The sequence below is a fragment of the Balaenoptera ricei genome, chromosome 21 (assembly GCF_028023285.1).
Source record: "Balaenoptera ricei isolate mBalRic1 chromosome 21, mBalRic1.hap2, whole genome shotgun sequence".
Taxonomy (NCBI): domain Eukaryota; kingdom Metazoa; phylum Chordata; class Mammalia; order Artiodactyla; family Balaenopteridae; genus Balaenoptera; species Balaenoptera ricei.
Window position 1 is genome coordinate 21,429,473 of NC_082659.1, and position 13,463 is coordinate 21,442,935.

Consider the following 13,463-nt stretch of genomic DNA (forward strand, 5'->3'; position numbering starts at 1 on the left):
CCTGTCACTGGTCAACTTGTGATTTGGTGTAAGACATTCAATTTGCCTAAAATGCCTTAGCTATAAGAAGAGAGAGCTTACTTAGAGAATTTCTAAATGTCTCATACAGATACTTCTGCACAAATATTTTGTAATCTAAGTCAATGTCTGCTCATAGGACCTCTCCAAACCTTTCTCCTCCTTCATTTCAAAATATTCTGATTAGTATTTTGAAATTAGTGATCTCAGAGGTCAGTGTGCCAGTTGTTGTGTCCTGGCTTCCATTCCATTACTGTGACCTTGCAAAAGTTACTCTGTTTTTTAAGACTTCATGGAGTTGGTCTAAGGATTGAGTGAGTTTATGCAGGTAAGAGCTTAAAACCGTACCTTGTACGTTCTGAGAACCTAGTAAGTGTTAGCTCTTCATACACTGAGGGACTTTCTCCATGAACGTCCTTTAATTACCTATCACCAACCTTTGCAATCTTGTCAATGAAAGGGTTTCTGTTTTGTTTTGTTGTTTATTTGCTTAAAAAAAAAGAGAAAATTTAATTTAAAGGCCCTGATCTCCAGTCAGGGGGCAAATCTAGGGGCTAGGCTTAAAATGTAATATATAGTATGGATTTAATTCCATTTTTAGACCTTTCCCAAAATATAGACATAAAAAGTAATCAGGGGCTTCCCTGGTGGCGCAGTGGTTGGGAATCCGCCTGCCAATGCAGGGGACACGGTTCGAGCCCTGGTCTGGGAGGATCCCACATGCCGCGGAGCAACTAGGCCCGTGAGCCACAATTGCTGAGCCTGCGCGTCTGGAGCCTGTGCTCCGCAACGAGAGAGGCCGCGGCAGTGAGAGGCCTGCGCACCACGATGAAGAGTGGCCCCCGCTTGCCGCAACTGGAGAAAGCCCTCGCACAGGAACGAAGACCCAACACAGCCAAAAAATAAATATAAATAAATAAATAAATAAAAAACAACAAGAAGTTATTCTCTCCCTATTAAAAAAAAAAAAAAAAAAAAGTAATCAAACATCACCAAAACTATAGGAAGACTTTCTTTTCAAGGGAGTATAGAATCAGAGAAGTTCTTGAAACAGAGGAAAAATCAGATGATCCTGCTATAAATGAAAGGATGCTGAGGAAGATGCTTACAGCCTGTGCAGTCCCTCTGATGCCCTGGTCTCTGGACATGGTTCTCCACTCTGCCATTTAATAACCTAATATTCTCTTCATGGCTGCATCTTTGCCAGGACACAGAGTCCGTGTTCACACCCAGAGAACAAAAAGTGAACAACTAAATGTAGATCAAGATTAAGTCAAAATATGCTTTCACTGTGGATCAACCTTGCCAAAACAAAACCCCCTCTATTTTTTTATCTGTAGAAAGATTTTTTCCCTTATTTGAGAAATTACTTCAATCTCCAAATCCTGTAAATTCCAAAGGTGAGGATCTCAAAAATAATCAGTATCTCACAAAGATACAGGTGTCTTGATCTTTGATATTTCCAGAAATGAAGATTGATATTATTATTTCCTTAGGCTGATCTACAACAGAGGTGCACGGGAGCCTTCCTCTCTCTCTCTCTCTCTCTCTCTCTCTCTCTCTCTCTCTCTCTCTCACACACACACACACCCACGCATATGTGTGCACACACACACATTTGCAACAAAATTAATTACCCATTTGAGCCTAGTTTTCTTACTTCAACTCTGAGGACTTTGTCCCCTAAAGAAGGGGAGAGAGACATGCTTGTAGACATCTTGTGTGGTCAGTGGCTGTGGAGTAGAAGGCGTCAGATCCCAGTGGGCTGGATAGATTTATAAAACGCTTCCAATAACAGTTAATACACTCATGCTAACTGTATTTTATACATGAGTAACTGAGGTGAATGGCAACCAAAAGCTCACTTCCTTAGTTTGTTTTAGGGTATTGACAAGGAGTAGAACTATACTGTTCTACTTTAAAGTCTGTTGAAGACATCTCATTCTGAACTCTATTTTCTAAATAATAGGGATAGATAATAGTTACTGGGAATTGAACTTCTAAACCTCTCATATCAGTAATTTGGCCCATTGGCCCAGTGCCCATAGTAACAAATAGTAAGAGCAGCTCCCTTTTCCCAGGGACCTCATGTGCTTTACAGAAGCTACTACATTTAGTCCTTTCAGCAGCCCTGTGAAGTAGAGGTGTTTATCCCCCTTTTATAAAGGAGGAATCTGAACCTCGAGGGGACAGAGCAGAGACTTGAAAGCCCAGACACTAACCAAACAATTTACTTTTTCTGCCTTCCAAAATAGGACAAAGAAATCGAACTACAAAAATTCAACCCCAATTCAAACGTGTTTTTAGTCTCATTTATTGCCAGTATCTTTTAAGGGTAAGACGGGTCTGTCGTCAGAGAGGAAAACAATTACATGACTGATTTAGCATTAGCATAACTGGCTCTCGTGACTTTACCAATAGTTCCACAACTCTTTTTTCTTTTCAGCTTTATTGAGGTGTAGTTGTCAAATAAAATTGTAAGATATTTAAAGTGTACACTGTAGTGATTTGATATATGTATACATTGTGAAAGGATTCCCCCTTTAGTTAATTAACACATCCATCACCTCATATACTTTTTGGGGGGTGGGAATATTTAAGTTCTACTCTCTTAACAAATATCAATTATATAGTACAATGTTATCAACTATAATCACCATGCTTTCATTAGTTCATCAGATCTTATTCATCATACAGCTGAAAGTTTATACCCTTTTACTAATCCTTCCCTATTTCGCCCACTCCACCAGCCCCTGGCAACCACTTTTCTACTCTCTCATACTATCAGTTGCACACTTTTTTTTTTTTTAAAGAATCCACATATTAAAAATACCATGTTGTATTTGTCTTTCTCTGTCAGGCTCATTTCACTTAGCATAATGCCTTCAAGGTACATGTTATTGCAAATGGTACTATTTCCTTCTTATTCATTTATGAATAATATACCATTACACACACACACACACACACACACACACACACACACACACCCCACATCTTGTTTACCCATTTATCCATTGATGGACACTGAGGCTGTTACCATATCTTGGCCATTGTGAATAATGTTGCAATGAATATGGGAGTGCAGATACCTCTTTGATATCCTCTTTTCATTTTCTTTTCTTTTTTTAATTAATTAATTAATTTATTTATTTTTGGCTGCCTTGGGTCTTTGTTGCTGCATGTAGGCTTTCTCTAGTTGCGGCGAATGGGAGCTACTCTTGTGCGTGGGCTTCTCATTTCAGTGGCTTCTCTTGTGGTGGAGCATGGGCTCTAGGCACGAGGGCTTCAGTAGTTATGGCGCATGGGCTCAGTAGTTGTGGCTCACGGGCTCTAGAGCGCAGGCTCAGTAGTTGTGGTGCATGGGCTTAGTTACTCCGTGGCATGTGGGATCTTCCCGGACCAGGGCTTGAACCCGTGTCCCCTGCATTGGCAGGTGGATTCTTAACCACTGCGCCACCAAGAAAGTCCCAAGTAGTTCTATTTTTAACTTTTTAGAAACCTCCGTACTGTTTTCCATACTGCTGCACCAAACTACATCCCCACCAACAGTGCACAGGGGTTCCCTTTTCTCCACATCCTTGCCTATACTAGTCATCTCTTGTCTTTTTGATGATAGCCACTCTACAGGTATGAGGTGACGTCTCATCGTGGCTCTGATTTGCATTTCCCTGATGATTAGTGATGTTGAGCATCTTTTCATGTGCCATTTGTGTGCCTTCTTTGGAAAAAAAATGTTTATTCAGTTCCTCTTCTGTCATATTTCTAGTGTCAGGTTCTATTTAATTTTTGCTCCATTTATGGGACATCATTTTGTTCCTAATAATGTTATTTTCCTAATAATGTTATTTGCTGTTTCCTTTTAATAATACCACAATTTTGTGGCTTTTTTTCTTTTTCAGGCTATTCCAGGTACTTCAGAGAAGGAAAAGGCTGGTAAGTTGACATTGGTTGTGTTTTCACTCCTACCTATTTTAGGATAAAATTCCATCTTCATATAGATATTTTATTAAATATCTAAAATGTATACATCTTGTCAGTCTCTGGGCAAAAGTTTTGGTTGAATTCCTGAAAAATAAGTTTTGCTCAAAATGTGGGAAAAAATATGGTTTTCTAGCATAGCATTACATTTTGTTAGAATAAGGTGTGTACTTCTTGTAGCATTAACTGTAACTGCAACCACAACTTTTTTCTTGAGGAAAATAATTAGATGTCATTCAGTGTACTGAGGAATGGTCTTTGGACATCTGTTGTTAATACAGTTGGCCCTTCGTATCCATGGGTTCTGCATCCACAGACTCAACAAACCTGGGTTGAAAATATTTGAAAAAACAAAAAATTCCAGAAAGTTCCAAAAAGCAAAACTGGAATTTGCCACAAAGGCAACTATTTACATAGCATTTACTTTGTATTAGGTATTACAGGTAATGTAGAGATGAATTGAAAGTATACAGGAGGATGTGTATAGGTTGTATGCAAGCACTGGGCCATTTCATATAAGGGACTTGAGCATCTGTGGATCTTGGTGTCCATCAGGGAGTCCTGGAACCAATCCCCTGCGGATACTGAAGGAAGACTATAATTATCAAGATTTTTAAAAATCTTAGTAGCTTATTTAGTAGTCCTAGAAAAAGATGTACTTGTTTAAAGCTGATGTCATACCATCAAAAATATAATTGTGAAGCAATATGAATAGTTGTATTAGAGAAAAATTATATTTTCTATGCTTTGTGCTATGATTATAACTACTTAACAGTATTATGGGAAATGGATAAGGACTAATGAAAAATACAGAAATATGAAAAATTAGACTTGAATTGATGGAATTATGTGCTTTTCAAACATCTTTTGATCCTCCTCAATATTGTCTTATGTTTTCTGTGTAATAATAATCATCTTTTTAAAAAACTGATTAAAGGTGCTTTACCAAACTTGAAGCATATCACTTAGCTCTTAGACGTGTGTAATTTTTGAGCCAATTTAAAAGTTTAGAGTATCATCTAAAAGGTGTCATGACTTCAAGTGACTTTACACTAACGCATTAGAGTTGGTCTGATAGGATTGTTATATGGGGAATGTTCTCTGTCAAGTTCAGTGATTTGATTTTTGCTGCCAGATAGTTTTCACACACAAGTGTTCATAGTTTGTGTTCTTCCATGAGCTAAAGTGTTCTCCTCTGTTTAGGCTGTGTCTGGCCTCTTCTCTCTCATACGTTGAAAGGTAAGCCTTCAGAACAGAAGGAAAATATTGAACTGGCATCATGTGTCAGTTCAAGAGGAAAAACTGCTCAGTTTATCCATGCGTTGGTATTACTTGGATTAATAATATATACTAAACGAATTCAAATTACCATTCCAGAGCTCTGATACCTTCAATAATAGATGTATCAACTATCTCATTAGGACAAGACATAAATGGTTAAGAGAGCATTTGCATCACAAAGAAAAAGAAACTTAGCCAAAGTTGTGCTTTATCTTGAGTTGTGACATTCTCTGTAATTCGCAAGATTGGCTGCAATTTAAACAAAGTGTGTAACAGAGCAAAGTTGTCATCTTATTGCAGAAAATCAGCAAATTCTTTCATACCCCAAGGAGAAAATTAGGATAGGAATTCTTGGCTGGAGGGAAGGGGTGAGGAGGGATGGAAATGCCATTGCTTGAGGGACTGGAGAAGCAAAGACTTCTCCCTCTGCCACTAAAATGATGTCAATGTGATAGGGAGAAGCATTTCAGTTATCAAGCTTCTCTTAAAGATATTTTTATTAAAACAAAGAGCTAATTAAACAGAGAGCATAAATATAATGCAACCACCACTTTTTGTCATAATCCTGGATATTTTCCTCCCCAACAAAAACAAAAACACAAACATGAAATTAATTGTCACTATTTAATGATCTCTTTTGGTCATTTCTATACTGCTGGGGCACAAATTTTAAAAGTTGATAACTTCCTTTCACAGAGGTTCTGCAAGATGATCTGTGAAAGGTAGGATCCACCAGTGGATATATATGACCTAACCAGGCCCCTGGATGTCCCATCTCTGATGTTTAACCCAGGATGGGCTGATTTCTGCAGAACCTGGCTTCTGTGTATTAAAATATTAGAATGATGGAAATTTACTCCAGAATGGATTTTAATTTAGATTTCTTGAGAATGTACTGATTAAGAGGAAATACAATTTTGTTTGACAATATAAATATAAGAAAGAAATGATTTTTTAATCAATGAATTTATATGTCAAGATAAAGAGTTATGTTTGAATATTTTATTCAGTTGGTAACAGATTTGCCAATTCAAAAGAGAGTATGATTTATTTCAAAAAGTTTTAAAGGCCCATGAAAGTCCAATCAATTTCTTCTATTTCTAAAATTTATTATGCCATATTTAAAATATTTTGAGTGTTTTATATACAAATGTGAATCTCTTTATTCCTCTTTATGAATCTCTATTTTAAAGCTCTGCTAGACAGAGGAATGGCAAGGAAGGCAGAGGACCCACTCAATCTTCTGGGGGTTAATTGAGCGTCTAAATAGGGTTAAGCTTCATTACCACCCATAAGGCCTGTCATTTTTTTTTTTCTCTGTTTTGCTAGATGAATGTAGCCTATTGTTTCTTTTTTTTTTCTTTTTAGAGAGATGGTGGAAAGCTTCTAGGTTTGTTATGCTTTTTTTTTTAATTTTTATTTATTTATTTATTTATTTATTTATTTATTTATTTATTTATTTTTGGCTGTGTTGGGTCTTCATTTCTGTGCGAGGGCTTTCTCTAGTTATGGCAAGCAGGGGCCACTCTTCATCGTGGTGCGCGGGCCTCTCACTGTCGCGGCCTCTCTTGTTGCGGAGCACAGGCTCCAGATGCGCAGGCTCAGTAGTTGTTAGCCTATTGTTTCTTATTAAGAAAATCTATTTTAATCTGTGTGACCTCTCATCCAAGCCAACTGGAACCAACTCCACCAGGCTTTGTGAAGCTCTAAACAAAATCATTTTGGGAACATTCCATTAATAATTCTTGAGTTGCAGTTGTGTGGTTGCCCCAGTGTGTGCTTTATTTATTTATTTATTTAATAAATTTATTTATTATTTATTTTTTGGCTGTGTTGGGTCTTTGTTGCTGCGCAGGGCCCTCTCTAGTTGCGGCCAGCGGGGGCTACTCTTCATTGCACTGTGTGGGCTTCTCATTGCGGTGGCTTCTCTTGTTGCGGAGCACAGGCTCTAGGCGTGTGGGCTTCAGTAGTTGTGGCTCGCGGGCTCTAGAGCACAGGCTCAGTAGTTGTGGCACACGGGCTTAGTTGCTCTGAGGCATGTGGGATCTTCCCGGACCAGGGCTCAAACCCATGTCCCCTGCATTGGCAGGCGGATTCTTGACCACTGTGCCACCAGGGAAGCCCCAGTGTGTGCTTTAAGTAACCATCTTCTCTTCTGATCCGTGCTGCTGTGTAAATTCAGCCTAGTGGGATCATTCTGCTGCTTGTGTGCCATCTTGGGATGACAAAACCCTCCAAGGGGAGACTGTTTTGAAACAGCATCCCATTGGTTCATTTATTCCACAAATACTTACTGAACAGCAACATATAGTAGACATCATATTAGGTTTTATCAAGGAAGCAGTTATGAACAAGGCATGGTCCTTGCCTGGAAGGAACTCAGACTCTAGCTGAGCATATTTCACTGGGCCAGCGTCCCTCTTTTCCTCTTCTCAATTGAAAAGTTCTTAACCCAGGTTATTCAGAAATCTTCCCAGGAAAAGAATCAAATAAAAATATTGTTCCCAAGAAATTCTATATCGGAATGTGTATTCTCCAGATCTGAAATAGAGTCCAATAAATTTGTTTTAAAAAATCAGCATTAATCACACAAGTATCAATATGTGTAATTGTATCCAACACAGAATAATTTCATTTAACTTCCCTTATGCCACCAGAATCTGTAAAGAGTGGGCCCAATGCCACTGGTATATTTTCCAGCACATCTGCTTCCTATCCGTGTGGCCTTGAGCAAGTTACTTGACCTCTTCATTTTCCCATTTCTAAAGTATAAATAAAGAAGTTGCCATGTAGTTATTGTAAGGCAACAATGCTTGGCACAAAGTAGGCTCTAAAAAATGGTAGCTGTTTCTTATGATAATGAGTTGTGCTTATAACCAGTATGTGTACAAGCCAAATAGAAGCTAGCTGTGTTACTGCTGCTCTCGTCTGCTCCAAGAGTTCTTAAATGCTTCCTCGGGGCGCCAATTAACAGCTGAACAGCTGTCCGTGTGGAAGAAAGAGATCACTTTCTCCAAAAGCCTCTGAGTAAGTTAATTCAGACAGAGGTCATCATAGCATAGGCAGACTTGGCCATATTGTAACATGTCTTTAGAAATTTCTAGCTCTATTAAGGTGACATTCTCTCTAGTGAACAGATAATCTTCGATTTTCACAAAAGATAACTCCCTAAGAAATGTATACCCTGAGTCCCATTTTCCTAGGACTCCCCGGCATCCCTAGACCCTGGGGTAATTGGATCCTGTCTACCCAGCTCCCGTCCTCCCTCCCTGACCTCCTGCACACAGTCCTGTCAACACTGCCACCTAATCATCCCGTGTCCATTCTTCCTGCCATTGTTTTAAAGCAGCCTTCACTTTGCACTGGACTTTGAAACAGCATCCAGAGCTGGTTTCCCTGCCTTAACTGATCATTACACCTGTTCACTCTCTACACTGTCACCAAAGTTATCTTTGAAAAGCATCGCCTGATCATATCGATTTCTACTTCAACTTTTTTGGGGGCTCCTTACTAATTACAGGATAAGATCAAACTTTCCTGCTTGACGTAGCTGGCCATTTGTAATCTGGATGTGGTGTATGGTATTGGATATGCCCAGTTCACCCCTCAGATCCACCCTCCACCCTACTTCTCCCCAGGTCTGTGACCTGCAGGCAGACCAGTGTGGGCAAAATCAATGGGCTGCCCTCCTTTCAGTTTTCCTTTCGCACCAGTGAGGAGGCCCAGCAAGAGACTGACGGTTGGGAGGACACTACGGCTGTGAGGCTGGGTAGTTTATTCCCCCCTCTGCTTCCCGAGGAGTCACTGCTGGCCTTTTCCACCCAGGTTTCCAGGTTCTGACAACCATTCTCTCCTCTTGCCTTGTGGTTCCCCTACACCTTTATCAATAGTTCTGTTACTAAACTCCCCTCAGTTTACCTAGGGTGCCATCTGTTTCCTGCTAGGAGTCTCACTGATAAACCTACCAATGTTTTCTCTTCTTTCTATTCCTTTGTGTTCATTGGTTGGTTTGTCCAACTTCAGCCACAACATACAGCCACAGAACCCCTTCTAACTTTGGATCTTTCTACTTCTACGTAGATCGTGCACTGCCTTTTTAAAAATACAGATGATAGGTAAAGATAGAGGGAGAAAGAGAGAAATGACTTATCCAAGAAAAAGAGAAGATATGGACCATGTTTTTCTTCATCCTAAATGAATGTAGTTTCATTCAATCACATGGAGGAGAAAAATATCTACCCTTATGATTTAGAATGTGTTCTCTATTGCCTAGAAGCAAGTAAATTAGAAAATTAGCGTTGCATTTTAGTCACCAAAATGTGGCTCTCTGAGTGTATTTGAGAAGTAGTATTAAGGAGTAATATGAAATCTCTCATTCTAAAATGAAATCATAAAACACAAATTTTGTCAGACTACATAGCAGCCCATAGAAAATAGACCACAATCATGAGCCAAAAATGGCAAATTTTTTTTGCCTTATCTGTCTTGAAAATTCTACTTGTCCAACAATAACACCTCCTTAATGAATTATTTCCCCGGCAGGGTTAGTCCTTGATTTTTCGGTGTTCCTAGAACACTCTGTGTTTTCAATTACAGTCTTATCATCTTGCTTTGCTGTATGTTCTCTTCTCTAGGCTGTGAGCTTTTCTAGATCAGGAATGTGGTCTTTGCATGCTCCGTAATTAAAACAGCTATTAGCACATAGTGGGTGCTCTGTAAGTACACATTAACCAATTAATTATAATTATGACAAAGATGCTTTGGCTCCCGTCTTAATCATTTAGAATTAACATGGTTCTAAAACGCCCCCCCCTTTACGCCTATTGCCCCCACAACTGCCAAATATCTCAGCTGGGCAACTACTTAATGATGTTATTTGGGGATCTATCCCATACAAGTATGGGAAGGACTCCATTGAGAAAGGTGACTCAGAATCCAACTTTGATTACGTTCCTTGGTCATTTTTCTTAGAATGTTTGTTCTCCTGCCTCTAGGTTATTTTGTTGGCCAGAAAATGTTAAAAATCAAGATAATGAATAATTATAGCCTGAAACACTTGTGAAAGATAGCTTTCAGAAGCATATGACAGGTTCATAGTCTCTCCAAACTTTGTGTTGTGGCTAGTAAGGCAGAACATAGAAATCAAGCACTACTTTGTGACACGTGTGAGGGGGAAAAATAGGATTTTCATAATTTCATTCCAAGCTCCTTGTAAACATACTAAATAACAAAGCCCAGACTTGGCGCCTTTTGGTATTAATTTTCTTGGCTGCTTTTGACCACGGAGAAGGGAAATGCAGAGGACCAAAAACAAAAACAAACAACCAAAAAAACCACAAAAAACTGAAATGCAAAGACATTCCTTGTTTTCTAGTCTGATCATCATTTCTTTGATTCAGAGAATTACCAGTGTGATCTATTCCACTCTGTCATGTTCCAGTATCAATAGATCCAAAGGGATTTGATGAAAAGACAAAACTAGAACTGCTAGATTTCAGCGTTGTTCTTTGAAAGACTCTGCCCTATTTTATGTCTCCATTTTAGTACAGATCAGGTCGTTTGTAGTGCTGTCTCACTCACTAGCCTGTAAGCACCTTGAAAGATGGAATTTTGTTTCATTCAATTCTGTTTCCAATGGCTGGCATTACTGTAGTTGCTTGATGTTTGGGAAATGAAAGAACAAATGACATATTTAAAAAATCGGCAAAGGGGACTTCCCTGGTAGCACAGTGGTTAAGAATCCGCCTGCCAATGCAGGGGACACGGGTCGAGCCCTGGTCCGGGAAGATCCCACCTGCCGCGGAGCAACTAAGCCCGTGTGCCACAACTACTGAGCCCACAAGGAACAACTACTGAAGCCTGAGCACCTAGAGCCCATGCTCCACAACAAGAGAAGCCACTGCCATGAGAAGCCCATGCACTGCAAAAAAGAGTAACGCCAATCACCGTAACTAGAGAAAGCCCACGCACAGCAACAAAGACCCAACGCAGCTAAAATTAAATAAATAAATAAATATTTTTAAAATTAAATAAATAAATAAATCAGCAAATACTTTATATGCACAATACTCCCAAAGCTAAATGTAGAATCCTATCATTCTATTGTAGGTGAAGCACTTTGTATAACTGCAAAGACCCCCAGCTGTTCTACAGAGTTGGACAGGATCTGAAAATTGTCTTTATCAGGCCAGGCTGGACTTTGGCCAGCATTCCAAATTCTTTATTCCCTTTCACTCTCAGAAAATGAAATTCATTATTTCTTTACTAATGGCTTATGAATACTCACTTATTTCATTTTTCTTAGTATTATGGTCTCTGCTTGCCTGCTTTTTTATGAGAAAGGAATTTAGGGTATGCCCACACATAACCTCTCAGTTTTTCTGAAACTTAATGTAAACTAATCCATGAAAAGTTGGCTGTGCTGAGCGGGCTGTTGAGAGGAAACACATTAGCTTTTAGGTATCAAGGAATTCATGAAAAATACAAGTAAGCTATTCTTAAATGCCAAAGATCTCGAATTCATAGGATATTTTTCAATACAGATAATTTTTTAAATCTATTTCTTAACGTTCTATTGATATTTCTTTTATTACCAAGTAGGTAAAACAAAGCTACTGTATCACCAGAACCAATCAAACATATTTCCTTTTCTTCTCAATTACATTGCAAGCAACGCGAGTACACGATAATTTTTCTTTTAACAAGTTGCAATTCAGATATTACCGGGCTTCCCTGGTGGTGCAAGGGTTAAGAATCCACCTGCCAATGCAGGGGACATGGGTTTGAGCCCTGGTCCAGGATGATCCCACATGCCACGGAGCATCTAAGCCCGTGCGCCACAACTACTGAGCATGCACTCTAGAGCCCGCAAGCCACAACTGTTGAGCCCACGCACATAGAGCCCGTGCTCTGCAACAAGAGAAGCCACTGCAATAAGAAGCCCGTGCACCACAACGAAGAGTAGCCCCGCTCGCCAAAACTAGAGAAAGCCCGCACACAGCAATGAAAACCCAACGCAGCCAAAAATAAATAAATAAATTAATTAATTAATTAAATTTTTTAAAAAAGAAAAAATTCCTTTAAGAAGAAATGTTTAAAATTAAAGTATATATATATGTATATGTGTGTATATAAGTGTATATAGATAGATAGATAGATAGATAGATAGATAGATATAGATATATATATATTACCTCCTGCACTTAGAGTGGTTATCCAAAGGTGGCTGTATCTTTCTGCAGCATTTAGTGATTCCTAAATTTGATTGATGAATTCTCTTCCCTATCAGTCTGTGACTTTCTTAAAGGCATAAACCCCACATTTCATCTTTGTCAGCCCCTCACCCAGTGTATAATCTTGCACACAGCAGATGCTCAAGAAATAGTTTTAAATTAATCCATTTGTGTGACATACCAGAAAACTCATGCAGGCACTTAGTTAATCTCTGGTCTGTCAATGACCATAACTTTTCACAATATTTGACAACCTTGAAATTTCTTCCTTGAAAACGTCTTCTGCACATTTTGTTCCCCCATTTATCCCTTGAAAGAATGGCTTGTCAGCATTGAAGAGGTGGCTATGAACTACCAGAACAGGCTAAGGAGGCAGTTCTGCATTTCCATATTTTAATTGACATTGACCTTTTTCTTTTTTAATATCTTTATTGGAGTATAGTTGCTTTACAATGGTGTGTTAGTTTCTGCCTTATAACAAAGTGAATCAGCTATACATATACATATATCCCCATATCTCCTCCCTCTTGCGTCTCCCTCCCATCCTCCCTATCCCACCCCTCTAGGTGGTCACAAAGCACCGAGCTGATCTCCCTATGCTATGCGGCTGCTTCCCACTAACTATCTATTTTACATTTGGTACTGTATATTTGTACATGCCACTCTCCCACTTCGTCCCAGCTTACCCTTCCCCCTCCCCGTGTCCTCAAGTCCATTCTCTATGTCTGCATCTTTATTCTTGTCGTGCCGCTAGGTTCTTCAGAACTATTTTTTTTTTTTTAGATTCCATACATATGTAAAGCATACGGTATTTGTTTTTCTCTTTCTGACTTACTTCACTCTGTATGACAGACTCTAGGTCCATCCACCTCCCTACAAATAACTAAGTTCCGTTTCTTTTTATGGCTGAGTAATATTCCATTGTATATATGTGCCACATCTTCTTTATCC

The 13,463-nt window shown here is 39.1% G+C and overlaps 1 protein-coding gene across 4 annotated transcripts in view; it reads left to right on the forward strand.

The window, feature by feature from the left end:
- DLC1 (DLC1 Rho GTPase activating protein) overlaps positions 1-13,463 on the forward strand; it is a 406,041-nt gene that overhangs the window by 194,657 nt on the left and 197,921 nt on the right. For all 4 annotated transcript variants that reach the window (XM_059909787.1, XM_059909786.1, XM_059909788.1 and 1 more), the window contains one exon: positions 3,921-3,954. In XM_059909787.1, the coding sequence (XP_059765770.1) occupies positions 3,921-3,954 (34 nt within the window). The remainder of the gene's footprint in view (positions 1-3,920; positions 3,955-13,463) is intronic.